Source organism: Mesoplodon mirus (assembly GCF_964341445.2).
Source record: "Mesoplodon mirus genome assembly, chromosome: 4".
Lineage (NCBI taxonomy): Eukaryota > Metazoa > Chordata > Mammalia > Artiodactyla > Ziphiidae > Mesoplodon > Mesoplodon mirus.
The window spans coordinates 59,947,035-59,972,591 of NC_138979.1; the positions used below are offsets into that span (position 1 = coordinate 59,947,035).

Genomic DNA, 25,557 nt, shown 5'->3' on the forward strand with positions numbered 1-25,557 from the left:
AGCACTAACACACCACACGGCCTGAAAACGACGCGGAAGTTCTATCTGTGCCAATATGGAAAGGTCTCCAAAACATATAACTATATTATTCAAAATAATGAACACAATGAACGCAATTAAATGTGAACAAACGAGAGTTAGGTCTGGTCTGAGAGCTGCCAGTTTTCAACCCATGTAGAAATGGTATTTCATTACATGATCAACATGAACAATTGTATCAGTGAGACAAGTATAGACTATTGAATAAATGGTCTTGGACAAACAGAGTAGCCACTGGGGAAAAAAGTAAAGTTAGGTTTCTTATTTCACACCATGCCGCACAAAAAAATTCCTATGGGTTAAAGAACTAAACATAATAAATGAAACAATAAGAGTATTAGAAGAAAATATCATCTTGGGGAAAGAATATATCTTTGAAAGATTCAGGACTCAACAGCAACTGATAAATTTGACCACATAAAAGTGTCATAAAAATGATGGAGGGGAACATAAAGCCAAAAGACAAGAGACAGACTAGGAGAAAATAGCTGCCACATGAATAAAAGACAAAGAAATAATAACCCCCTTATATATAAATTGTGTGTATAGATCAGTAAGAAAATAGACAATCTAGTAGAAAAATGAGCAAAGAATGTGAAAGGGACACTCACAGAAAAAGAAATGCCAATAAGTCATGAGAAGATGCTCATGCCTGCAAGTAGTCAGAAAAATGCAAATTAAAGCAGTAATGGGATATTGCTTATCACCCATCAGATGGGGCAAAAACTGGGGGAAGGGAGGAGGAACATATTCAGTGTTGGAGGGAGATTGAAGAAGTGGTCTCATGTGTTGCTGGCAGGTATATAATTAGAATATCATTGTTGGAGAGCAACTTGGCATAATCTATCATATTTTTAAATGTGCATACCCTTCAAGCAAGAAATTTCTGAGTAGCCATCCTAAAGAAATACTTGCACCTATACACAAAACAATATATGTAAGATAGTCATTACTGTATCGCCGTAACAAGAAAAAAAGAACCAAACTAAATGTCTATCCACAGAGAGTGGTCAAACTGATACATATGTATTATAGAACGCTTCACAAAAGATCTAGTTTTTAATGGAATAGATCTATAACTGAACAGGACCCTATGGGGCCTTCCCGGGACAGGACACCCCACCACCACCTGCCTCTTGTCTGTAGAAAAACTTTAGCCTCCTAGGCCTTCCCCAAGTTCCAAAGAATAAATTTAATCAGAGAAATGAGAATATGCAGAAACAAAGGAAACCTGGCAAGCAAGACAAAGTAAGAGTAGTTTACCCATTAGATGAAGTCAAGGACCTTTAGTTCCTCCTCAAGAGCTACATATAATATTTTGAGCCATAATCCTTTGAGCTGTTTTGCAGAGATTGAAACTCCCAGCAGGTGGAAGAAGTTAACTGTATGCTGCCCACAAGCATGTAGACCCCAGACTAGTTGGAACCAGAAGGTTGATGATGTTGACTCCCAGTTACCTCACCAAAAACCAATCAGAAGAATGTCCATGAGCTAATCACACACCCTGTAACCCTCTCCTCAGCACATAGCCCCTTCCTCTTTTCCTTATATAATCCCTCAGCAAAACCTGGGAAGTGAGGAGTTGGTTCTTTGGGACATGAGTCCACCTTCTTCCCAGGGTTGCTAGCTTCTTCAATAAAGCTGTCTTTCCTTTTTCTCCAATACTTGTCTCTCAGTATTGGATTCTTGAGCAACAAGCTGCTGAACCTGAGTTCGATAACAGATCTATGTGAAAAAAAAAATGAAGGTATCTGCAAAGACATTGTTAAGCAAAAAAAAGAAAAAGCAGACCGTAGAAGAATACATATACTATTTTGCCAACAGAACAAACCATGTATTTTTATATTAGCACATGAGTATATAAATGCTTATAAAATAGTCTGGAAGAACACAAACTCCTAACAGCAGGCACTTCTGAAGAGAGGAATAGGATGAGGGAGGGTGAAGGCAAACTTCTGTTTTTGCTGTATCCCTCTCCAATCTATCAAGCATTTGTGACATGCTATGTATAAATGTGCATTCATTGATTCATCCAAATATATGCATATGTTCACATACACATATTAAACATTACAACAAAAGATTTACTGAGGACTTTCCCTGTGCCTTGCACTGTGCTAAACACTTTACTTGCATTATCTCGTTTAATCCTCACGACAGTGTTATGATTTAGGTACTGTTATTATCCCCATTTACAGATGAGAAAGCTGAGGCTATGACAGGTTAAATGGCCTGAAGTCATGCAGATAGGAAGTGGCAGAGCTGGAATTCAAATTCAAGGGTGTCTGATTTCAGAGGACACATCCTCAGTCTTGCCCTTCTAAGAACACATTTAGGTAACACATTTAGGTAGTGACACCTGGAGTCCAACCTCTTCCAGCTCTGTGACTCTGCAAGGTCCTTGGGTCAGCTGGACATGCCAGGAGAGGGAGCCAGGAGTGCCGGAGAAGGTGGCTCTCCCCAGCTGGCGGGTCCCTGGAAGGGCAGCTGTAGCCGGTTAGCCTGGGGACCCCATGCTGCCTGTCTTCCAGCTGATGCTGAGGGCTTGTGCTCATGCACAGACGCACAGCTTTAGAGCAGAGCCCACAGGGCCCTCACTGCAGGCCTGATCACCTCTGAGTGCAGATGGGGAAACTGAGGCTCAGAGCAGGAAGGGGCTTGCTCCATTGCATGTGGAGGCAGGGCTGGAATCGGGATGGGATCCCAGCTGGTCTTGCCCTCTCCCCCAAAGGCTGACAAACCCTGTTGCAATTTCTTTCCCCATTAAGTGGAAGTGGAGCACTTCCACAGTGCTGGGTGCTGAGGGCCAAACAGGACACGGCACAACTTCTTCTAATTTCTTCTTAAATCAGCCATGTCCAAGGGCAGCTTTTGTAACCCAAAGGCTCATTTATTCCTGAAGGAATATCCACAGATACTCTGGTGTCTTAACAAGTGGCAGGAGATGGGCAAGGACTGAGCTGGCCCTCTGCGAGCCACGGGGACTGGGGCGGCAGCGGGGCGTCACACTCGGGCATCTCATCCCTCTCTCTGTCTCTCTCTGTCTCTCTCTCTCTCTCTGTGTCTCTTTATCTCTGGTTTTAAATCATCTAACTGCTCCTGCTTTGGGCAGAACAATTACAGCCATTTGACCTGAATCGATCTTTAGGCCACAGGGACCTCCTTCTGGGTTCATCAAAAAGGCCACCATTGTCCCTGGCAGGAGCGTCTGACTCACCTCTGGGGACCAAAGTGATGGCACCAGGCTCACTGGATCTGGAGACTTTGTTCTCAGACAGGATTAAAGGACTGTCCCCTAAAATCCAACCACCCTGCCCTGCTGGGCTGCCCTCCTATCTCCTTCTTTTTGGGTCTCTTTGCCCCTGTTTCTCTCTGTCCCCCATTTCTTCCTCGGTTTCTCTCTCTCTCTCTCTCTCTCCCTCTCTCTCTCTCTCTCACACACCCCTTCTCTCTCTCATCATGTCTCCATGTCATTGTCTGGACCTCTCTGTGTCACCATAATTTATCTCAGTCTCTGATTGACTTCCCCCCCCTCCAACTTCCCCCTTAGTCATTGAAGACTCAAGTAACTTGCTGATTGCCAATTACCTTCCCTGCTGTTTCCCTCTCATCTTCCTTCCTTGTCTTTCCCCTCTTTTTTCTTCCCTCCTTTTCTCTCTGCTCCCCCCAACGCCCAGCCAACTGGGTGCTACAGGAGCCAGGCAGCCTGTGACCTGCAGGTGAGAGCCATCCCAGCTCTGGGGAGGGGCGTGTGGCTTGTGACCTGGTCATGAGGCAGCGTTGCCTCTACGCGTGATCCCAGGGCTCACTACGGCTGTGAGCTCTCTCACCTTCCCCGTGGCATTTGTCAATCAGAGCCAACATGACAGGCCATGGTACAAGTTGTCACACACCCCTTTCAGACACATTGCCAGGGCTTATTTTAAACCTCTGAGCCCAGTGCTAGGATGGCAGGGTTGATGGTGCAAAGGAGCACAGGATGGTCTGAGGAGAGCGGTACTTCCCCCAGCCTAGGCAGTCTCATGGTGTGCCTTGGGGAGCTCATGGGGCACCATGCACCCTGGTACTCTCTGAGGTGAGGCCACATCGGCTTCTAGGCAGTGAAGAGAAGCCCGAGTCCCATCGAGGCCTGGCTGGCTGCAAGAGGAGTGTCCACTCTGGACTCAAGCTGAGACCTGGGACCCAGGCTGAGCCAAGCACCAGTCTCCCTGGCTGTGATACCTGACCAGACAGGCTGCCCCAACCAAAGCCCAGGCCCGGCTACCATGAGACTGGCAGGCAGCTGTAGCCCGGGCCAGGTCGGGGAGCCGTCTGCTGGGTCAGTCTGCAGGGGCACAGGCGCCTTCCCTGCCTGCAGGCCACCTCTTCCCCGCTACCACCTAAAGACTGCTCTCCCAGAGAACCCTGGGGAGGCTGCCCTGGGCACCAAGGGCTTGGCCAGGAAACAGTGCTTGAGAAAAAACACTACACTGGCGGCAGGAGACCCAAGTTCTGCCCAGCTCACTGTGAGATCACTACCTCACCTGAGCCTCAGGGTCTCATTTATAAATCTAAAGATCCACTCACAGGGAAATGATTGAGGAAATGAAGATACATACACACAGTGGAAAGGACTGTCATTGTGGTCACTGTTGCCAGATGCCCATTCCCCTTTCTTTTGGTCTTAGCAGGGCTCACAAACGTGCACCTCTAAACTACATTTCCCAGCCTCCCTTGCAGCCAAGGACAAAAGCTCAGGATAGAAATAGCCAGTGATGGGTGCATTTTCTGGATCACACACTTAAAGGGGAACTGCTTGTCCTGCATTTCCTCTTTCCTCTTCCCAGGGTCTAGGCTCCCCTTTTCAAGAGTGGTGAGTTAGCTTCTGCCACGCAGATGGGGACAACATACTGGAGGCAACAAGACAGGAGCAGCCTGGGTGCCTGGAAGAGGGGATGGAGCTGAGCTGCCCACCTCTGGATCACCACCTGCTCTCACATGAAAACCATACCTCCTGCCTTGTTTAAACCTCCGCTATGTGGTCTTGTTAAAGCAGCCAAACCAATATCCAAATGAGTGTTCACGCCATGGAGTACTCTGGGAACATTAAAAAGGACAAAGTAGCTCTATAAATACTTCTATGAAATGATCTCCAGGATATACTGTTGGATGAAAAATGCAAGTTGCCAAAAAAACACATAGAGGGTGACTCCATTTAGGCTACAGCAGGCGCAAACCTCCTGTGTACCCAGAGAAACATGCAGATTTCTGTATATCCACATTCATACATGGAAAAGCACAGGAAAAGACCTGAAAGGATACATGCTAACTGACAACAGAGCAACTTTTCTCTGCACAGGGCTCCAGGATCAGGTCCTAGGGGGTCAAGTGAGGACTGTGATTGTTTCTTCAAACCACTCATAATGAGACGGTAGGCGCGAATCTCTCAGCTCCCTTTCAGCCATAATATCTTATGATTTTAAGCACATAGAATATAGACTTGACACTGCTACCCTCCACCACCCCTCACTCGTAAGAAGTTCCCAGGACTTCTTGTTTAACCAAATTCATCTCCACCCCATCCCACCCATGCCTCCCTCTCCCCCAGCCAATGTTCCAGGTCTTTCTTCCTCCACTCCCTCTATTAAGTTTCACCTTCCCTTTATCCATTTTCCCCTGTGCTGATCATGAGCTTGGGAACTATGTGATAGGCTAATCCCTGTTATGGGCTTTAATGCCTGATGTCTCAGCTGACGGCATTTACCTGCCCCAGTCACATCTCCTCAGTATACCCAGGCCCAGGTGTAGAAGCAGCATACAGCAGGTATACAATAAATATTCAAGGAAACAGAGATGAGGCTTGAAGACATTAGGCTAAGTGTAATAGGCCAGACACAAAAGGACACCATCTATTGTATGATTCCACTTATATGAGGTACCTGGAATAGCCTAAAATAGAGAGATAGAAAATAGAACAACGGTGGCCAGAGCCTGGGGGAATAGGGAAAGGGGGAGTCAGTGTTTAATGTATACAATTTCAGTTTGGGAAGACAGAAACATTCTGGAGATGGATGATGGTGATATGTGTACAACAATGTGAGTGCACTTAATGCCACTGAACTGTATACTTAAAAATGGTTAAAATGGTAATTCTTAGGTATATTTTACCTCAATTTTAAAAATCAGTCAAAAAAAAAGGGGGGCTTCCCTGGTGGCACAGTGGTTGGGGGTCCGCCTGCCGATGCAGGGGACACGGGTTCATGCCCCAGTCCGGGAGGATCCCACATGCCGCGGAGCGGCTGGGCCCATGAGCCATGGCCGCTGAGCCTGCACATCCGGAGCCTGTGCTCCGCAACGGGAGAGGCCACAACAGTGAGAGGGCCGCGTACCGCAAAAAAGAAAAAGAATACAAAGGGGGAGGGAAGGAGGGAGCAGCAAGCCTGTGATGGATGATGCTATGAGGATGGAGGGGGCTTCCTAGTGCCCTTTGGAAAACACCCAAAGCACTTTCCCATCTGCCCTAAAATTCTTAGTCCTGTAAACTTCCTTTCAAGCCACACTGAGCTAAAAATAAGTGATAAATTGTGGGGTGTTAAATTTATATTAAGTGAAAATGTTACCTTCCAAAACCAAATTATTGCTGGAATGGAAAAAAAGGAGGAAAAGAAAATGGTCATGGAAAACCAGGACAGAGAACACTCAAAAGTCATTTCAAAGGTATTGAAGGTCAAGCATTTACACGAAGACTGAAAAGTGGCAATGCATTTAGAGACCAGGAGGCCAGAAGTAGCCTTTCCTGTACAGACACCTGGTGTGGTGGGAGCAGAACCCTGATGACCATGTATTACAATAGTCAATGGTCACACACATACACACTCATTCCAAAGACTGTGGTGTAATACATAAGGTACCCTGTTAATTGAACAAAGCTGTTACAGAACTATATATATACATATGTGTGTATGTGTGTACATATATATGTATAGTATGATTTTAATTATGTTAAAATCAAAACAACAACCAAAGACACTAGAGGAAACATATCAAAAAAGGAACCATTGTTTTGGTACCCTTTATTTTCTTTTTCTATTTATAAATCTGACTTAATGAACATATGTTATTTTTATAACAACAGATAAAAATCCATGCCTTTGGATTACATTACAATGGTGGGGACCAGGCCATAAATAAATAAACAACATGTCAGGTGGTGATAATGCAGAAGAAAAATAAAGCACTGGGAGGGGGTCAGAGAGTAACAGGTAGAGGGATTGTTTAGTAGAGGGTCCTCAGGAAAGTGACAGGCAGCAGAGACCAGAAAAAATGGAGGGGGCAAGCCTTGTGGATATATGGGGGGAAGAGAAGAGGTAATCAACGATAATAAATAATTTATGTTCAAGGATATTCAGTGCAACATTAGTTATGATAGTGAGAAATTAGAAACAACCTAAAGGATGAGTAAAAGGGGAATAGTTAAATAAAATATGGCACGTCCATATCATGGACTATCCTGCAGCACTTGGAGAATGCAAAATAAAACCACAGAAAGCCACACCCACCTTTTACATCCATAGGACTGATCTGATGATGGATCAGGGTCAACCACAGTCACCTGGGAGAGGAGTGCTCGAAATCACTGCTGGGCAGGGCACATCTTGGTCCAGCACTGCAGGAAAGCAATTTAACTACATATGTATCAAGAATCTCAGAAATATCTATTTTTGTTTAAGGGAATAATTCTCCTTCTAGAAATCCATCCTCAGATAGTTTTAAAATGGACAAAGCAAACCACACTCTTACTTACGATGGTGAAAAGTTGGAAATGGCCTATTATTCAACATTTAGGTATTTAAGTAAAATACGGTACATCCATATGATGAAATACTGTGAGGCCATTAAAAGTGTGTTTTCGGGCTTCCCTGGTGGCGCAGTGGTTGAGTCCGCCTGCCGATGCAGGGGACACGGGTCCATGCCCCAGTCCGGGAAGATCCCACATGCCACGGAACGGCTAGGCCCATGAGCCATGGCCGCTAAGCCTGCGCGTCCAGAGCCTGTGCTCCGCAACGGGAGAGGCCACAACAGTGAGAGGCCCTCATACCTCAAAAAAAAGAAAAAAAAACAAAAAAAAAGTGTGTTTTCAAAAAAATGATACAAGTGAATTTATATACAAAACAGAAATAGACCCACAGACACAGAAAACAAACTTATAGTTAACAAAGGGGAAACTTTGGGGGAGAAGTAAATTAGGAGTTTGGGATTAACATATACATACTACTATATATAAAATAGATAATCAACAAGGACCTACTGTATAGCACAGGGAACTATACTCAATATCTTATAATGACCTAAAAGGGAAAAGAATCTGAAAAAGAATATATATGTGTATATGTGCATATATAAATGGAACTGAATCATTTTGCTTATACCTGAAACTAACACATTACTAATCAACTATGCTTCAATTTAAAAAATTATTACCGAGAAAGCGGGAGGTTTGGCTTGGGAGCGGGAACGGCTTAGTCGTACACGGAGAAAGAACGATTTAAAAATGGGTGATGTTGAGAAGGGCAAGAAGATTTTTATTCAGAAGTGTGCCCAGTGCCATACTGTGGAAAAGGGAGGCAAGCACAAGACTGGACCCAATCTCCATGGTCTGTTTGGGCGAAAGACAGGTCAGGCTGTCGGATTCACTTACACAGATGCCAACAAGAACAAAGGCATCACCTGGGGAGAGGAGACGCTCATGGAGTATTTGGAGAATCCCAAGAAGTACATCCCTGGAACAAAAATGATCTTCGCTGGCATTAAGAAGAAGGGAGAAAGGGCAGACTTGATAGCTTATCTCAAAAAAGCTACTAATGAGTAATAGTTGGCCACTGCCTTATTTATTATGAAACAAATGTCTCATGACTTTTTATGTATACCATATTTAAATTGATCTCATACACTAGAATTCAGATCATGAATAGCTGATGTAATATTTCTGTCCTGATTTAAATAAGATTGGCTTGTGGCTAAATGAATATGGTCAGCTTTTTGAATTTTGATAGTAATTCTGGTTCAGCAAGTACTATCCCTGTTTTCCCCTTCTAAAGAGATGATTAAACTTGAATAAGGAATGTTAAACTTTTCAGGGATATGGTGAATGCCTTCTCAAACCCTATAGGAGATTGGTTTTATATTTAGATTTCTATAACTGGTTATATTAATATATTTAAATATTGAGAAGCTCCCTTCACTGTCTCATAGACCAGCAAGATTCACCTGTGTTTCAAGTTGTGTTCATTCACCTGTTAAGACAAGGGCTGAAGATACATTGACATTGTCCACTTTATCTTTTTGGTTTTAAATATGCCAAATTAATTAAAATTCTCCATCTAAAAAAAAATTATTACCAAAAAAATTTTTTTTTAATTTTATGTTTTCAAAGAGTTTCTTTTAATCCTACAGGAAAATGTTCATGATATAATGTTAAGCACAAAAAGAAGTCAATAGTCAAAACTGTATACAGTATAATATCATGAAGAAAAAGAAAAGTAAGTACCAAAAAAAATTAAAAAAAAAAAAGAAAGAAAGAAAAGTAAGTACCCTTAGGTAAAATGTGAAATAAATGTGCTCAAACTGTTATTCATAGCTGCCCCTGGGTAAGAATATGGGTGGTATTGTTATTGGGTTTTCTATAGACTTCTGTACGCTTTCCTGAACTTTACAAGTCCTATATGAGGAGCGCATATTATTATTATTATTATTATTTTGCATTATGCGGGCCTCTCACTGCTGTGGCCTCTCCCATTGCAGAGCACAGGTTCCAGACACGCAGGCTCAGCGACCATGGCTCAGGGGCCCAGCCACTCCGCGGCATGTGGGATCTTCCCAGACTGGGGCACAAACCCGTGTCCCCTGCATCGGCAGGCGGACTCTCAACCACTGCGCCACCAGGGAAGCCCTATTTTGATAACTATAAAAATAATAAAATTTAGGGAATTCCCTAATGGTCCAGTGGTTAGGACTCAGTGCTTTCACCACTGGGGCCAGGGTTCAATCCCTAGTCGGGGAACTAAGATCTCACAAGCCACGCAGTGCAGCCAAAAATAATAATAATAATAATATAATAATAAAATTTAAAAACTTTAAAAAATTACTCTCTGGGGAAAAAAACAGAATTGAACACGTGAAAAAGTGAAGCTAATAAGTGTAGAATATTCTTTTGATAAAACCGGCTCTCAAATTATTTTGTAATCAGCCTAATGGGGGCCAGTTCTCAGGGTAAAATTATGATTTTTTTTTTTTTTTTTTTTTTTTTGCGGTACGCGGGCCTCTCACTGCTGTGGCCTCTCCTGTTGCGGAGCACAGGCTCCAGACGCACAGGCTCAGCGGCCATGGCTCACGGGCCCAGCCGCTCCGCGGCATGTGGGATCTTCCCGGACCGGGGAACGAACCCGTGTTCCCTGCATCAGCAGGTGGTCTCTCAACCACTGCGCCACCAGGGAAGCCCTGATTTTTTTAGCTATTGTTTTTTATTTGTGTTTGTGTTCTAAGTGATGGGAGAGATCTGACCTGGTTCATAGGCTGTGAGGAAAGCACCAGAAGAGAGAAAGCCGCTGAAAATGCAGAGGACAGAGGAGCCACAGGTGAACTTGACTGCAGGCTAGCAAGGCCTGGTTGGCCCTCTTCAACTCACAAATAAAATGTCTCAACTGATAAAGAAATGTCACCCTAGACAGTAAGAGAAGGAAAGGCCACACTCCCAAGGGTGGGGAGTGAGTCCTGGCTGCACTGAGAGACGCATATCAGGCTGCCTCCATGCCACCATTGAAACAAAATAGCTGGGAGAGTCAGAAAGAAAGTGGGAGAAGCATTGGGCTTCCGCAGCCACTGCGTCTGCCTCAGGGCCCTGGGCTGCACTGGCAGAGGGGCAGACAGCTCCCCACTCCCCACGCACACCTTCCTCTGGCTCTTCTGGATTGAGACGTTTCACTCCCAGGACAGGTGTGGCCCTTGGCCCAGTGCGAAGAGAGGGGAAATGGGAAGGGCACGGAGAGGGCTGGGGAAGGCAAAGGTAGGAGGCAGGCTGGCTGGACCGAGTGACAAGAGACAGATCAGAGAAGAAACGACAGAACCAGAATCCCTTTGACAAATGCCCACGAGACCCTAAAAACCATCCAAGGGTGAATGGACAAACAAACTGTGGCACAGCTGAAAAACTGAATGCTGCTCAGCAGTAAGAAGGACCAAATGTGGACATGAGCGGCACCTTGGATGGATCCCAAAGACATTATGCGAAGTGAGAGAGGCCATTCTCAAAAGGTTACCTACTGAATGATTCCATTTACATGACAGTCTCAGAGAGAAGAAACCACAGTGATGGACAAGAAATCGGGGTAGTTGCCAGGGGTCCTGGATGGGAATGAGGGGTGGGTGGCTATGTGAGGAGTCTTTTTGGAGGGATGGAACTGATTGGGGGGATGCTTACGAGAATATACTTGTGCTAAAATTGATAGACGTGTACACCAATAGAAAAAAGGCAATTTTAGTGTATGATCATTATTAAAGTAAAATGAATAATTAAAAAAATAAATAACCTGGATGAGAGAAAACAGATCAGTGGTTGCCAGGAATTGATGGTGGAGTGACTATAAAGGATCCGCAGGAGGGAATTTGGAGCAGGGGCGGGTGACAGAAATGTTTTGTGTCTTGACTGTGGTGGTTACATGACAAAGCATTTGTCAGAACTCAAGAACTATACCCCAAAGAGTAAATTTTACTGTATGTAAATTAAAAAGCAAACACGTAAAATTTTAAAGCTTTAATAAAAAGTTTTTTTTTAACTGGGCCAGGGGTATGCACACTAATTTACGTTCTCAGATCTAGATTTTACCAGCTTCTTGAAGAAGAAAACTAATCTAATGAAGTGAAGACAGTAATCAAATTTAAAATAGAAGAAACCTTTGGTTTTCCATTGTCCATTGTGTTAACAGCAATACCTAACGAACAAAGACTTCTTATCTTAGGGATAGTTTTTGAAATTTCAAAAACTAAAATATGTCTTATGAGCATTCAAGATGAAAAAAAAAACAGGTGTAACTCCAATTTGTCAATAGTACCATCCACCAGAAAAAAATGGAACTTTTTTTTTTTTTTAAAGAATCTTGATGGGAGGGAAAAGAAGCCCAAGAATTTGCTACCCAACCAATTTGTTTTTCATTGAGAGGGCAACACAAAGACAGTTTCAGATATGTAAGCCTCAGAAAATATATCACCCACATGTTCCTGCTAGAAAAAAAGATATTTTAAGACACGTGTTAGTCATCTGAGAGATGAATCAAAATGGAGAATTCAAGAAAGGAAATGAAATAGTACAAAAGGATTAGTGACAAACTTTAAAATCAGTTAAAACCTCAAAGTATAATTACCGAATTAATGCAAAAAGAGGAAAGAGGATTGCTTGTTTCAAATAACTGAGGAAAATTAAACTGGATTGTTAAGCCCTGATTAAATGAACACATCTAAAAAGCGAATGTAGATGTAAAAATTCAAAGTACAATACAAGCAACTACATTCAACAATCTACCAAGAGAACAATTCTCTTTGATTTATTAGGCTTGACGTCAGAAACACAGGAATCATTTAAGATGAGGAGGTCTGATGATGTAATCCAGCACTTCAGTGTCAAATTTCTTAAAGATCTACTTAATGTTTGCTAACAATTACTCCATGAATTTAAACATATTCTTAAGTTAAAATCTCTGAGAAAATTAAGAACAGAAAGACATTTTTCTAACATGGTAAAGAATATCTCTCTCAAACCAACAGCCAAACTATGAAAATCAGCTATACATTACAACGTAGATGATCCTTGAACACACGATGACAAGTTTAATAAGCCAGTCACAGAAGGACATACTGTATGATTCCACTTATATGATGCTTAGAGTAGTCAAATTCATAGAGACAGAAAGTAAAAGGTTGGTTGCCAGGGGCTGGGGGAGGAGGGATTGAGGAGCTAGTGCTTAATGGGTCTAGAGTTTCAGTTTCATAAGAAGAAGAGAGCTCCTGAGATGGATGGTGATGATGGTTGTACAGCATCACGAATGTATTTAATACCACTTAACTGAACACTTAAAAATAATTAAGATGGTAAATATGATAAGAATTTTACCACAATAAAAATTCTTTTAAAGACTAGACAGGAATAAACAAAAATAATAATGTGTTAGGGGTTCTGAGTGATTATTCTCCCTTATCAAACTATCCATAATGATATGTCTCTTATAATTTAAAAAATAATTGGAAAAGACAGCTCTAAGAATGGTAATAACAACTACATTTAATTAGCCCCTACTATGTGCCCGCTGCTTGGTAGCTACTGCCGAGGTGTTGTCTAATCCTCAGCTACTCTACAAAGTGGACGCGTTTGTTTGAAACTTGACGAAAGCGGGTCTTATGAGGACTATGTGAAGCCATTCACGGACCTTTTTAAAGAGACGAGCATCTGTGGAGGATGTACTGGGTTCCTGGGAGGGCCTCTGATTGAGCTCCTACTATGTGCCCATCCATGCTGGATGGGGCAGGCAGTCCAGGCAAAGAGCGACAACAAAGAAGGCAGAGTCATTTGGTGGAGCGCTGGGACCGCCCTGGGGAGCGCTGTGCCCTTGATGTTGCGAGGAGCCCATGAGGGTTTATGAGGTAGGGATGGGGTAAGGGAGGATTATGCTTAAATGTTAGAGGCTGCGGGGAGAGGGAACAGCGCTGACGATGTTCCAAAGTCTCTAGTTCAATGGTGAATAGTTGGCGGTGGTGGTGAGAGGCTGTTAGGAGCAAGGACATCAGCGAAGGTGGCGCAGTCAGGGGAGGGCTCACAGAGCCCTGGGACATGGGCTCGGCAGAGAAGGGTGAGCCACACAGGGCAGGTGGAGAGCCCCAGGGGTAGGGTCCTGCAGCGCAGCAGTGCTCTCCAGGGCTTGTAAAGGTGAGAGGTGGAAGTTACTGACCGGCCATCTGTAGAGACTGGTTACTTCAGAGAACAGCCTTCACATACAACACTCTGCAGAGGTTTGAAAGAACGCAGCCACAAACGTAGAACAGGATCTTAAATTGAACCACGAGAAATTGCCGTTTTGTACTTTATAAAAGCAGTCACACATCAGCAATTTCATACGGCTCAATCTGAGATATAGTGCGGTCCCTCCTTGTTTAAAAGGAAAGGAAAAAGCAAGTGTGTGTGTTCAGGTACACTAGAGTAACAGGAAAACACTGGAGTGGGGATGGAATTGGGTGGGTCAGGGAGGTGGGAGCTTTTATTTTCACTTCCGCAACACACTTCTATAGGGCTTAAATTCATCACAATTCATATGGTGATTATTTTTTGAAAGGAAGGAAAGTTAATTAAATATGAAGGTTGAATTAAGGATGTTTTAACCCTCAAGGCTGACCTGGTTCTGACCTTGGTCCTATATCCACTGTATGATCTCAGTCACCTATTCCTTCTTTTGTGAAATGGGGGGCGCTGATTAGATCAGTGAGTCCCACAGACACAAATGAAAATCTCCTAGAGACCTTTGCAAAAAATAAAGAGAAGAAGAAAGAAGGGCAGAAGATCTAAAAAGACAGTTCTCCAAAGAAGACACAGATGGCCAACAGGCACATGAAAAGATGCTCAACGTTGCTAATTAATAGAGAAATGCAAATCAAAACCACAAGGAGGTATCACCTCACACTGGTCAGAATGGCCATCATCAAAAGGTCTACAAATAACAAATGCTGGAGAGGGTGTAGAGAAAAAGGAACCCTCCTACACTGTTGGTGGGAATGTAAACTGGTGCAGCCATTATGGAGAACAGTATGGAGGTTCCTTAAAAAACTAAAAATAGAGCTACCATATGATCCTGCAATCTCACTCCTGGGCATATGTGGAGAAAAACATAATTCAAAAAGATGCATGTACCCCAATGTTCACTGCGGCACTATTTACAACAGCCAAGGCATAGAAGCAACCTAAGTGTCCATCGACAGATGAACGGACAAAGAAGATGTGGTATATATAAACAATGTAATATTACTCAGCCATAAAAAAGAATGAAATAATGCCATCTGCGGTAACATGGATGGACCCAGAGATTATCACATTAAGTGAAGTAAGTCGCACAGAGAAAGACAAATATGATATCACCTGTATGCAGAATCTTTAAAAAAAAGGATACAAATGCACTTACAAAACAGAAATAGACTCAGACATAGAAAGCAAATTTATGGTTACCAAACGGGGTGGGGAGAGGGATAAATTAGGAGTTTGGGATTGACATATACACACTACTATATAAAAAATAGATAACCAACAAGGACCTACTGTATAGCACAGGGAGTTATACCCAGTATCTTGTAATAACCTATAATGGAAGAGAATATAAAAAAAGAATATACATATATATATATAACTGAATCACTTTACTGTACACCTGAAACTAACAGAACATTGTAAATCAACTAGTTTCAATATTTTTGAAAATGCAAAACAAAAAAGGAACAGAAAAGGAAACAATTCACCAGGCCTGGGAAGCTGCATTCTTACCAGTCCCTCCCCAGGTGACTCTGATGATTAACCAGGGATGGGAACCCCTGGCCTGAAGAGGCCATAATTTTCCTTCCAGCCCTAACATGACTTTATTCCATCGCAGTTGTTGTTCCCATCATCCCCCTTCGACTGAGTTTAGTGCCAACCCAGTAAGACATCCAACTCCGTATCACAGAAGTGTCTTAAAGCACCCTTCTAGGGCTTCCCTGGTGGCGCAGTGGTTGAGGGTCCGCCTGCCGATGCAGGGGACACGGGTTCGTGCCCCGGTCCGGGAAGATCCCACATGCCGCGGAGCGGCTGGGCCCGTGAGCCACGGCCGCTGAGCCTGCGCGTCCGGAGCCTGTGCTCCGCAACGGGAGAGGCCACAACAGTGAGAGGCCCACGTACCGCAAAAAAAAAAAAAAAAAAAAAAAAAAAAAAAAAAAAAAAGAACCCTTCTAGCACCCAGTCTCTTCAAAGAGGAAGAACTGGGAAAAAAAAAAAATTAATGCTCAAATGCTTCAAATGGATTAAGCATTTGGTTTATTATTTTTTTCCGTGAATATAAACCATTTTGCATTTTGGAATCCTTCTGCAAACACAAAGCAGTTTGTCTTTGTGTTTGCTCATTTAAAAACAAATATTTGCCTGCCAAGCAAATACTGTCTCTTAGGATGTGCTATTAATAGGATAATTAGGCAGCCGGTAATGAAAAGGATTGCTGGTAATTATGGCAAGATTTGTTTTGGCATTTGAAGGCAGCAATGGAGGCTGGAGTGCTAAAATCTACCTTCGAGTTAATGAGTACAATTAGAACACACCTGAAAAAATAGCCCAGCTAATGAACACTTCACTCCACTTTTAAAGTGACAGCACTCAGTGGCTCCCTAGGCTGCTTGGGCAATCCCAGCCCTGATGTTTCCAAAGTGACAGGGGGCGGGTTGTGGACACAACAGAGAACGTGAATTTGCCCAGCCTCAGTTTTCAAAAGAGCTCACTGTCTATGAGCTCTTTCCTCTCACCTCTACTCATCCCATGTTTTGTTTGAAAGCAAGTTCAAACAAAATGTATTTTCTCATTTGAGTTTCATCATAACCCTTTGAAATAGATAAGTGAAGTTTAGGTTTTTTTTTAAAGGAGGGTGTTTCTTGCCATTTGGGGGATAAGGAAGTTGAGGCCAGAGATGCCCAGGGGTTGCCCAAGGTCAGAGATGAGGTCAGAGGCATTGATGAGGTCAGGGGTCAGAGTCTAGGTCTAAGAAAAATTAGAGAATGATTCGGAGAAAGGTAGTTTTCTAATTCCTGTAGGGGTCCCCACATCTGCACAAAATGCTAAACTTGCTGGGTCCTCTTTAAAGCAGCCGCCCTCCAACTTGCAACCCTGGTTAACTTCCCTGTAACAAGGTAGGGTCTGAAATAACTAAAATCATTCCGCTCAGAAAAGATTCCCAAACGTATCCTTCTCCCTCTCCCCTGCTGGCCTTCTCCCTATCGTGGCTCATTCTCAGGGAGGTTTGTCTCTGTGAGCAGGTGCATGTGTGGGCATGCTGGGCCTGGGGGAGCATACGGGCCAGTGGATGTGTGTCTGCATGAGCTCTTGGGGGCTGGGCATGGAAATCTGGCGTGTACATACACACACACACACACACACACACACACACACACACACTCCCTGGGGATGAGCATGAGCAGAGTGAAGACAGGAAGGAAAATGGCAGCCTATCTAAGGAAGGCTCTGCAAAATAAGGGAAGTTATTCAACCTCTTTAAAGTCTTAGTTTCTTCATCCCAAGAAATGGGAGAAGAATTCACATCCACTGTGTAGGTTTGTCATTAAGGATACAGTGAGCCAAAGTATAAAGCATGCCCGGCCCATCATCACCACCGTAATTATTACTGTGATAGAGGCTATTGTAAAACGTTCTCTCTTGCTGACCCCGTGTAGGGTGGGTCACACATTGGCACTGTCTCATTCAGACCTCTGGGGCAGTTCGGTGGGCCAATGAGGAAAGGAGGGCTGGAAACTCTAGGGAGGCCATACCCTTCTAGGATTCATGAACCTGTTCTCTATGCAGGGAAAGTCTAAAACCAGAATCCTGCCAGAACAAATGTAGAGGCTCAAGCCTGAGATTTTAGGTCATCTCCTCCTGCACTGCATCCTCTAGCATCTTTGTCCTCAACTGCAAACAACAGCAGCAGCTAACAATTCACCAGGAACTGTGCACATACTCTCAAGCACAGCATTTATTGTTCACAGCATCTCCATGAGGCAAGTCACATTATCTTTTTAAGAATGAGGAAACTGGGGCTCAGAGAGGTTAGGTAACATGTCCTAGGCCACACAGCCTGTCAAGGATCAGGCCAGGATTGAACCTGAGCCAAGTAGCCCCAAGGCCAGGCTCTTTCCAACCCACACAAAGTCATATATTGTCCATGGTCCAAAGTCTCCTGCTGAGAACTTGAGGACTTGGGGTCACTATGATGACATTCCTGGGAATTGTCAGAACTCTGGACTACCCCATGGCCCATTAGCATTAGAAATTACAGGGACAGGACTTGCATTTTGTTAACTAAACTCAAAGAAGACTACCCCTCACATAAAAGCTGAAATCTATGTCCCCTGCAATAGCTGGCTCTGCACTGATTAATTAGAAAATTGCATTTATATAACCCTTTAATCTGTATTTATGTGTTGCTAAGGGTGCAGCGAGCTGGGCGGGGAATTACATCCAGATTAGCTTTGAGCCATAAGCAGCCTGGATTGGAGCTGCTTTCTGTGCTGAAAGAGGAGAATCAAAAGGATTTGGGGCAGGGATCCCCAGTGAGGACTCTATCCCCCTCTCCTGCCTTGGACCCAATGTGTTTGGGGCCTTTGAGGGATACCCAGTAAAACCCACATGGCCTCCTTGGTCAGAACAAGGGGTGAGATTACCCAAAGAGCTAATTTCCAGCCGAGTTTGGCCCTTGGTTTCCTAAACAAAATTGGTATTCTTCTTTTCAACACGTGTTCAGCAAGATTAAAGATCCGTCAACCTGCACAGCTTAATTCAAGCTGTACTGGAAGCAGCCCACGTCCTCCCAGAGTGAGGGAAAGGAAGTGGGAGGGCACAGGGCCTGAAATCCTGTTTATTGAATTAGAAAGACCCTTAATGGATAAAGGGTACTGATGTAGGGATCTTAATAGGTTATGATGTTTTGAGGAAGCTACTGGATCTCAAAAATCATTTGAAAATCATTTGAAAGTATTTCAGTTGTGGTTGTCACTTTTTTTTCATTCTCTTTTTAAAAAGTTGGATCAGCAGATGGGCATGGGTGGGGGAGATGTGGCTGAGAGGGTCAGTTCCCTTCTTCAGCGTCTGACTCTGGAGCCGTCTGGCGTGGGAGTCAACGAACACAGGGTCTAGGTTACAGATGGGGTGGAGAGGGGTGCAGGCTGGGCTCATGGGTACTGTGGGGAGGAAGGCAACACAGCTGGAGTTTGACAGCAGAGCAAGGAGGCTCCCACTCTTCCCACCATTGCCAGGAAGTTCAATTCCATTCGTCTAGTGAGGCCAAAAGTTGTTGACCTTGGCCAGTCTGTTGTCTTCCCTGGGCCTGTCCTTCATCAGTTATGATGAAGGGAGTGGACTGAATGACTCATGAGGCTTATTCCAGCTCTAATATTCTGATCTTATAAGCATCACCATGGATTTCACAGCCAATCAGAGCAGCAGTTCCCAAAACTCTCTAATGCTCCATAGCAGGGGGGAGAACATTGTGGTTTAAAAGTGTGCGTTCTGCAGTCAGCCTGCTGGAGAGAAATCCAGCCTGGCTCTCTCTGTCTTAAGCTCCTTAACCCTGGCTCTGTTTTCCTCCCCTGTTATATCGCAATGATAGTAACAGCACCTGCATCACAGAGATGAAGTGAGAAGCAGATGATTAAATACGGGCAAAGTTGTTCCAATAGTACCTGGGGCCCAGCAGGCACGTGATCAGTGGAAGCTGTGATTATCATCACCCTCCTGACGCAGACCACAGCGCCCTCTCCCCACCAGGTGCCACTCACTGGGGCCTGAGTGCACACACCTTGGACAGCTCCCGGGTTGCTCTGCAACTTGACGTGGGCTGCCCGGGCGATGCTTCCTGGAGGACATGCCAGGCTCTCACCAAGCAGCTTGTTGAACAGCTCACAGGCCACAGGTTGCACAGCCGTGTGCAACCTATGGCCTGTGAGCGGCATCCCAGTTTCTACCCTGAGGTCATTTTACTCTGCTTCCTCTCGTCGGATCCTCAGTGAAGACGAAAACCAAAGTTTCTCCCCATACCCAGCATTCCCGATCATACTCATACTCACACCGTCTTTCTTATTTTTTGTTTGTTTTGTTTCGTTTTGTTTGGCTGTGTTTGGGCCTTTGTTGCTGCGTGGACTTTCTCTAGTTGTGGCGAGCGGGGGCTACTCTTCGTTGCGGTGCGTGGGCTTCTCATTGCGGTGGCTTCTCTTGCTGCAGAACATGGGCTCTAGGCACGCGGGCTTCAGTAGTTGCCGCACACGGGCTCAGTAGTTGCGGCACACGGTCCCTAGAGCGTGTGGGCTTCAGTAGTTGCAGCACATGGGTTCAGTAGTTGCAGCATGCGGGCCCTAGAGCACATGGGCTTCAGTAGTTGTGGCTCACGGGCTCTAGAGCGCAGGCTCAGTAGTTGTGGTGCATGGGCTTAGTTGCTCCACGGCATGTGGGATCTTCCAGGACCAGGGCTCGAAACCGTGTCCCCTGCACTGGCAGGCAGATTGTTAACCACTGCGCCACCAGGGAAGTCCCACTCACACTCTGTCTTATCCTGGGTATTTTACACAGAAAGTACATGTTCTATGCTTTCCAAGGGGCCCAATGGCACTTCCAAATTGGAAAACAACCCAGTGTCTCATGGAAGCAGAGGGAGCTTCTTGGGGTGGATGTGAGTGGGGTGATGCTATGGAAAGAGCCCTGGGGCAGGAGACAGAGGACAGGGGACGGGTCTTCTGCTCCACCTGACTTGCCCTGTCTGGGCCTCCCTGTCCCTGACTGTGAAGTTAGGTATGAGGCTGGATCACTTTCCCAAGGTGTTTTCAGCAGGGCACCAGTCCCAGAAATGCTCTGTCAGAGGGAAAAAAAGTCTGCCCAAAGTGTGTGTGTGTGTGTGTGTGTATAGACACACACACGTATATGTCTATAATGGGAAATGGGGCTATTATATCCCCTTCTTGATGATGAGCAAAACTCATTAGTGTATTAAAGGCCCTGAGAGATTCTACATGATAAAAACAAAATTGTTTAGTTTTACTTTACCCAGGGGTTTACAAGAGTTTCTGCCAACAGTCCTCTTTTCAAGTGAGTCCCCCCTGGCCTCCTATGGAATTAGATGGAGGCCTCTGATCTTTCCTGGGTCCAACAGACTGTGCCCCCTCCCCCAGGAAACAATAAATAAACATGCAGCAAGTTGCAGCCATCCCAAGAAGAAGTGTTTTAGTGTCCTCATTTCTTGGCCCGAGGCAGAAAAAGAGAAGAGGAAACCAAAACCATGTGACCAGCCTTGCACACTGTCATAAAAGGACCCCATGGCCCCCTGACCCAGGGCATCATGGAGAGAGGGGAGAGGTAGTTCAAGGAAGAGTCAGGAAGCCCAGCATGAGTCGCCCACCATAAATAAATAAATCAGGGGGCCACCCTCAAAGCAGGTCGCATTGGGTTATTTGAGCAAGGCTGCTCGACATCTGGACGTTTCTGTTAGCCCTCACCCCTCCTGTTGCCATAAATTTAAGCTAATCCTTTGGGGCCCAGGATCATAAGAATAATCCTCACATCTGTGTGGGCTTTTCAGCTTTCGAAAGCTCATTCACAGCATTATCTCATTAGCTCCCCTCAATGCCTACAGGAGGGACTCAGGGATGGTCATCCCCATTTGGCAGAGAAGATGCTGCAGTCCACAGAAGGAAAGTGACTTTCTCAAGGTCACACAGCAAGGCAACAGAGAGCTAAGATTAACTCACACATCCCCTGATCCCCAGCCCAGAGCTCTCCCACGAGCACAGTGCCAGCTTACAGAGAACGCCCTGAGGCACAGACTCCATCCCCCTGCCACCATATGAGAATGGAATGTAGGTAGAAGGCTATGGTGGGAGGACCATGGGCTTTAGAGTCAGACGACCCAGGTTCAAATCTCAGCTCCAGCTTCCTGGTCATCAAACCTCAGACAATGCGGTCGAGCTCTACATCAGCTCCTCCCCGCAAACATGGGGAAGAAAACTCTGCCTTGAGGGCCACCTGCTTCACCTGCTCTCCATCCCTCTCCTCTTCTGATAAGGACGCCCCCCCCCATCTTGGGGAAACTGTTCTTCCCCACAACTCTAACCATGTAGCTCTCAAAGGAGCAGCCCATCCCAGTGGTCCCACCTGCCTGAATATGGGAGTGGGCACACAACCCAGCCAGGCCAATTGGAGGCCTCCCCTGAGAGTATCTTCAAAATGAAATAAAGGAAGACACCCCTTCCCTTTCTGGGGGTAAAGCTGAGAAGATGTGACCCCAGCCTCATGGGCAAAGCTGGCCTGAGAGATTGAAGCTGGTGTGCAGAGGGAAGCAGGGCAGAGATGGGGAGAGAGCCCTGGGGCATCTGAGGCATCTGATGCAATCAACCCTGAGGCCCCTGCCCTTCCCATGGGTGGGTCACATGAGCCTGTGAATCACCTAGGCAGGCTCCATCCAGCCCCTAGGATCCAGACTGTACTGAATGTGTAGCAGATGGGATTACCACCCACACCGCTCACTTGGAGGGGCCCTACCGGCTCAAATTCCAGGAAAACAGGCAGCCATCTAGGAGGTTCCCAAATAGCACTCCACATAATGAACAGAAGACCTGAGTTCCTCAGCCTTTGTGGACCACTAGAAACTCAGAGCTTAAAAGAATTGAAAGATTGGAGTCCTGACCTCCCATTTTAACATATGGGTGAGAAAACCCATTTCATGTGCCTGAATGTTGGATCCTAAGGGCACTCGTCTAGTTAGAAAGTCTTAGGACGCAGGGAATCCAGAATCCTGGGTCCTCCTCCATCTGCTGCTCTTTTGGTTGCCTTCCCTCACCCTGGCTCACACGCTTAGAGGATAAGAGAGGAGAAAAGAACTGGGTAATGCAAATGCACCTGGATGCTCTGCTCTTCTCAGAAAGGGTTGTAAGGATCAAGCCAGATTATATAATATGTGACTATGAAAGGATTTATCAAAGTCTCAGCACCGCTGAAAACAAGAGATTATTGTTATTATGAAATTACAGACTCAAGATTCCCTTCACATAAAGTCTGACTTTCCCCAGGGAAATAATGGTAAACCAGACTGTGTACAAAGGGTGGAGATGGCAGTTAGAAAACTGAGCCAAGTCACCTCCCCGTAAGTCATCAACTGAGTCCCCTGCCTCTCCTGCCCTCTAACCCCCCAGCCCTCCAGCTGCCTGAACTTGGGGAAATGGGTGACGGACCAACAGTCCTGGTTTGTCTGGGAATGAGGGGTTTCCTGAGCTAACAGCTGTCTGGCAAGACTCACTAGCGCCCGTATCAGGGCCACGTCCTTTTATACTTCTGTCTCCCCCTGCACCCTGAACCACTGTTCTCACTCTCACCCCAGAGCCTGGCAAGTGCTCAGCTCAGCTCAAATACACCCCCCCATCCTGTGCCTCTGTCCGTGGTCCTGAAACACTTTTTTGTGCACTGAGACAAGGCTAGTTCTCCCAACCCTGGGATTCTTTCTGTTTCATCCAGGTATTCATTCCATAAATATCTTTACCAGTTAGCTATGGCTGTATAATAAACCATCCCAAAACTTAGTGGATTAAAACAAAAACATTATTTTTTTTCTCATAATTCTATGGGCTGCCTAGGCCATCCTGGCTGGCTGATCTGTGGTCAACTGGTGGCTTGGCTGAAGCTGGATGAGCTAGGATGGCCTTACTCATACATCTGGTGATTGACAAGCTGTTGGCCAGAGCACCTCACTACCTTCCATACAGTCTCTCCAGTATGTTAACTCAGGCTTATTTGTATGGCGGAATCAGTGCCCCAAGCCTGTAAGAGAAGGCAAGCTCCAAGGCTCAAGTTCTTTTTAAGTCTCTGTCACATCTGCTAATGTTCCATTGTCCAAAGCAAGTCGCATAGACAAGCTCTGAGTCAGTGTGGGAGGGGAGTCCCCAAAGGCCCAAACACAGGGAAGAGCATGACTGTGCCTGTCTTTTTAAAACAATCTGCCACTTCTCCCATTATCCTGCACCCACAAAGCACTCTAAGGCTACAAATAATGGGATGACCCACTGGTGAATCCATGGAGAAATGAGTTTGCCCCTACAGCTGTTTTAAGCTGAGAGTCCACTTGGCCTCTGCTGAAATCACTTTCAAAATTGTATCAGGAACAAATAAAAGTCTCTTTGAGCCCTCTCTCGAACATTCAGGGCCACGTTACCAGTTCTCACTGCATCAGACAAGAACTGTTTTTTTTTTCACTTCTAAACTTTAAAAAACAAACAAACAAAACAAAACAAAACAAAAAACCCTTCTGAATTGTAAGCCTTTTCAACAACATTCAGCAACAATTTTTTGAGTTATGCATGGCTAGGCAATAAATCCTTAGTTACCTTCTTGGATGAATGCAAAAGAGCTTTAGAGTACAGCAGAGTTCCCTGGCCCCCAACTCCCCAGAAGGGAGGAAGTTTCAGAGGGCACTTTCTAGGGCCCAGATCCTTACAGAAATTCTCACTGAATCCTCATGACAGTCCCTCCTTGATAGCGTTGCCATCTCCACTTCAAGGATAAGAAACTGAGGTCAAATACCATATGGTATCATTTATATGTGGAATCTAAAATATGACACAGATGAACCTATCTATGAAACAGAAACAGAATCATGAATATAGAGAGCAGACTAGTGATTGCCAAGGCGGGGGTGGGTGGGGTGGGTGGGGGAGGGATGGAGTAGGAGGTTGGGGTTAACAGATGTCGGCTTTTATATATGGAATGGATAAGCAGCAAGGTCCTACTGTATGGCACAGAGAACTATGTTCAATATCCTACAATAAACCATAATGGAAAATAATATATAAAAAAGAATGTATGTATATGTATAACTGAATTACTTGGCTGTACAACAGTAATTAGCACAAGATTGTAAATCAACTATACTTCAATAAAAAAGAATGTTTTTTTTCCAAAATAAAAAAAAAAAAAAGAAAAGAAACTGAGGTCAGGTAGATTAAGTATCTTGGTCGAAGTCCAAGAAGTGGCAAGTTGCATGGAAAGAATTCAGACCCAGGAGTTCTGACCTCAGAGTCAGAGTTCATTCCATCAAGCCATCACCTCAGGGTTGCAGAGCGCTTAGACTCAGGGTCGGGGGCACAAAGGCTTCGATCTCAGCTCTGTCCCTGGCTCCTGTGTGACACTAGAATACCCACTGTCTTCTCTGAGCTGTTGTCCCATCATCACATGGACATCAGAACACCTGCACCTGCTAATCCAGGCTCAAATGCGGCAAATGCAAACATCCTCAGCCTGCCCCCTGCCTTGTGGAGAGAAAGGTCAATTGGCCTCTTTGGAGAGTGATTTTGGCAGCATCTTTCCAATTTTTAAATGTGTGTGTTCTTGATCTGGCAGTTCTAAGAATTCATGTTAAAGATATATGTCTGCATGTGAGTTAGGACATATGTATAAAGATGTTTATTTCAGCATTGTTTATCATAGCAAAAAAAGCCTAGAAATAATGTAAATGCCCAAATGAATTATGCTTATCCATGATACAAAAATACTGTTTATCATTTTAAAAGGGGAGGGGGAAAGACCTACTGATGAAGAACATATCCAAGATACATTGTTTAAAAAGAATAAAGTAGGGCTTCCCTGGTGGCGCAGTGATTGGGAGTCTGCCTGCCGATGCAGGAGACACGGGTTCGTGCCCTGGTCTGGGAAGATCCCACGTGCTGCGGAGCGGCTGGGCCCGTGAG

General features: G+C 44.9%; 1 protein-coding gene across 1 annotated transcript; it reads left to right on the forward strand.

The window, feature by feature from the left end:
• The first annotated feature begins 8,507 nt into the window (after window positions 1-8,507).
• On the forward strand, window positions 8,508-9,147 carry LOC309803265 (cytochrome c-like). Its single transcript, XM_082619272.1, has one exon. It carries the CDS (start codon window positions 8,570-8,572, stop codon window positions 8,885-8,887), a length of 318 nt encoding a protein of 105 aa, XP_082475398.1. The 5' UTR covers window positions 8,508-8,569; the 3' UTR covers window positions 8,888-9,147.
• Window positions 9,148-25,557: the final 16,410 nt, after the last annotated feature.

Excerpts from the sequence above, each read along its gene's own strand:
- LOC309803265 (XM_082619272.1), top strand. The coding sequence starts at position 8,570 with ATGGGTGATGTTGAGAAGGGCAAGAAGATTTTTATTCAGAAGTGTGCC.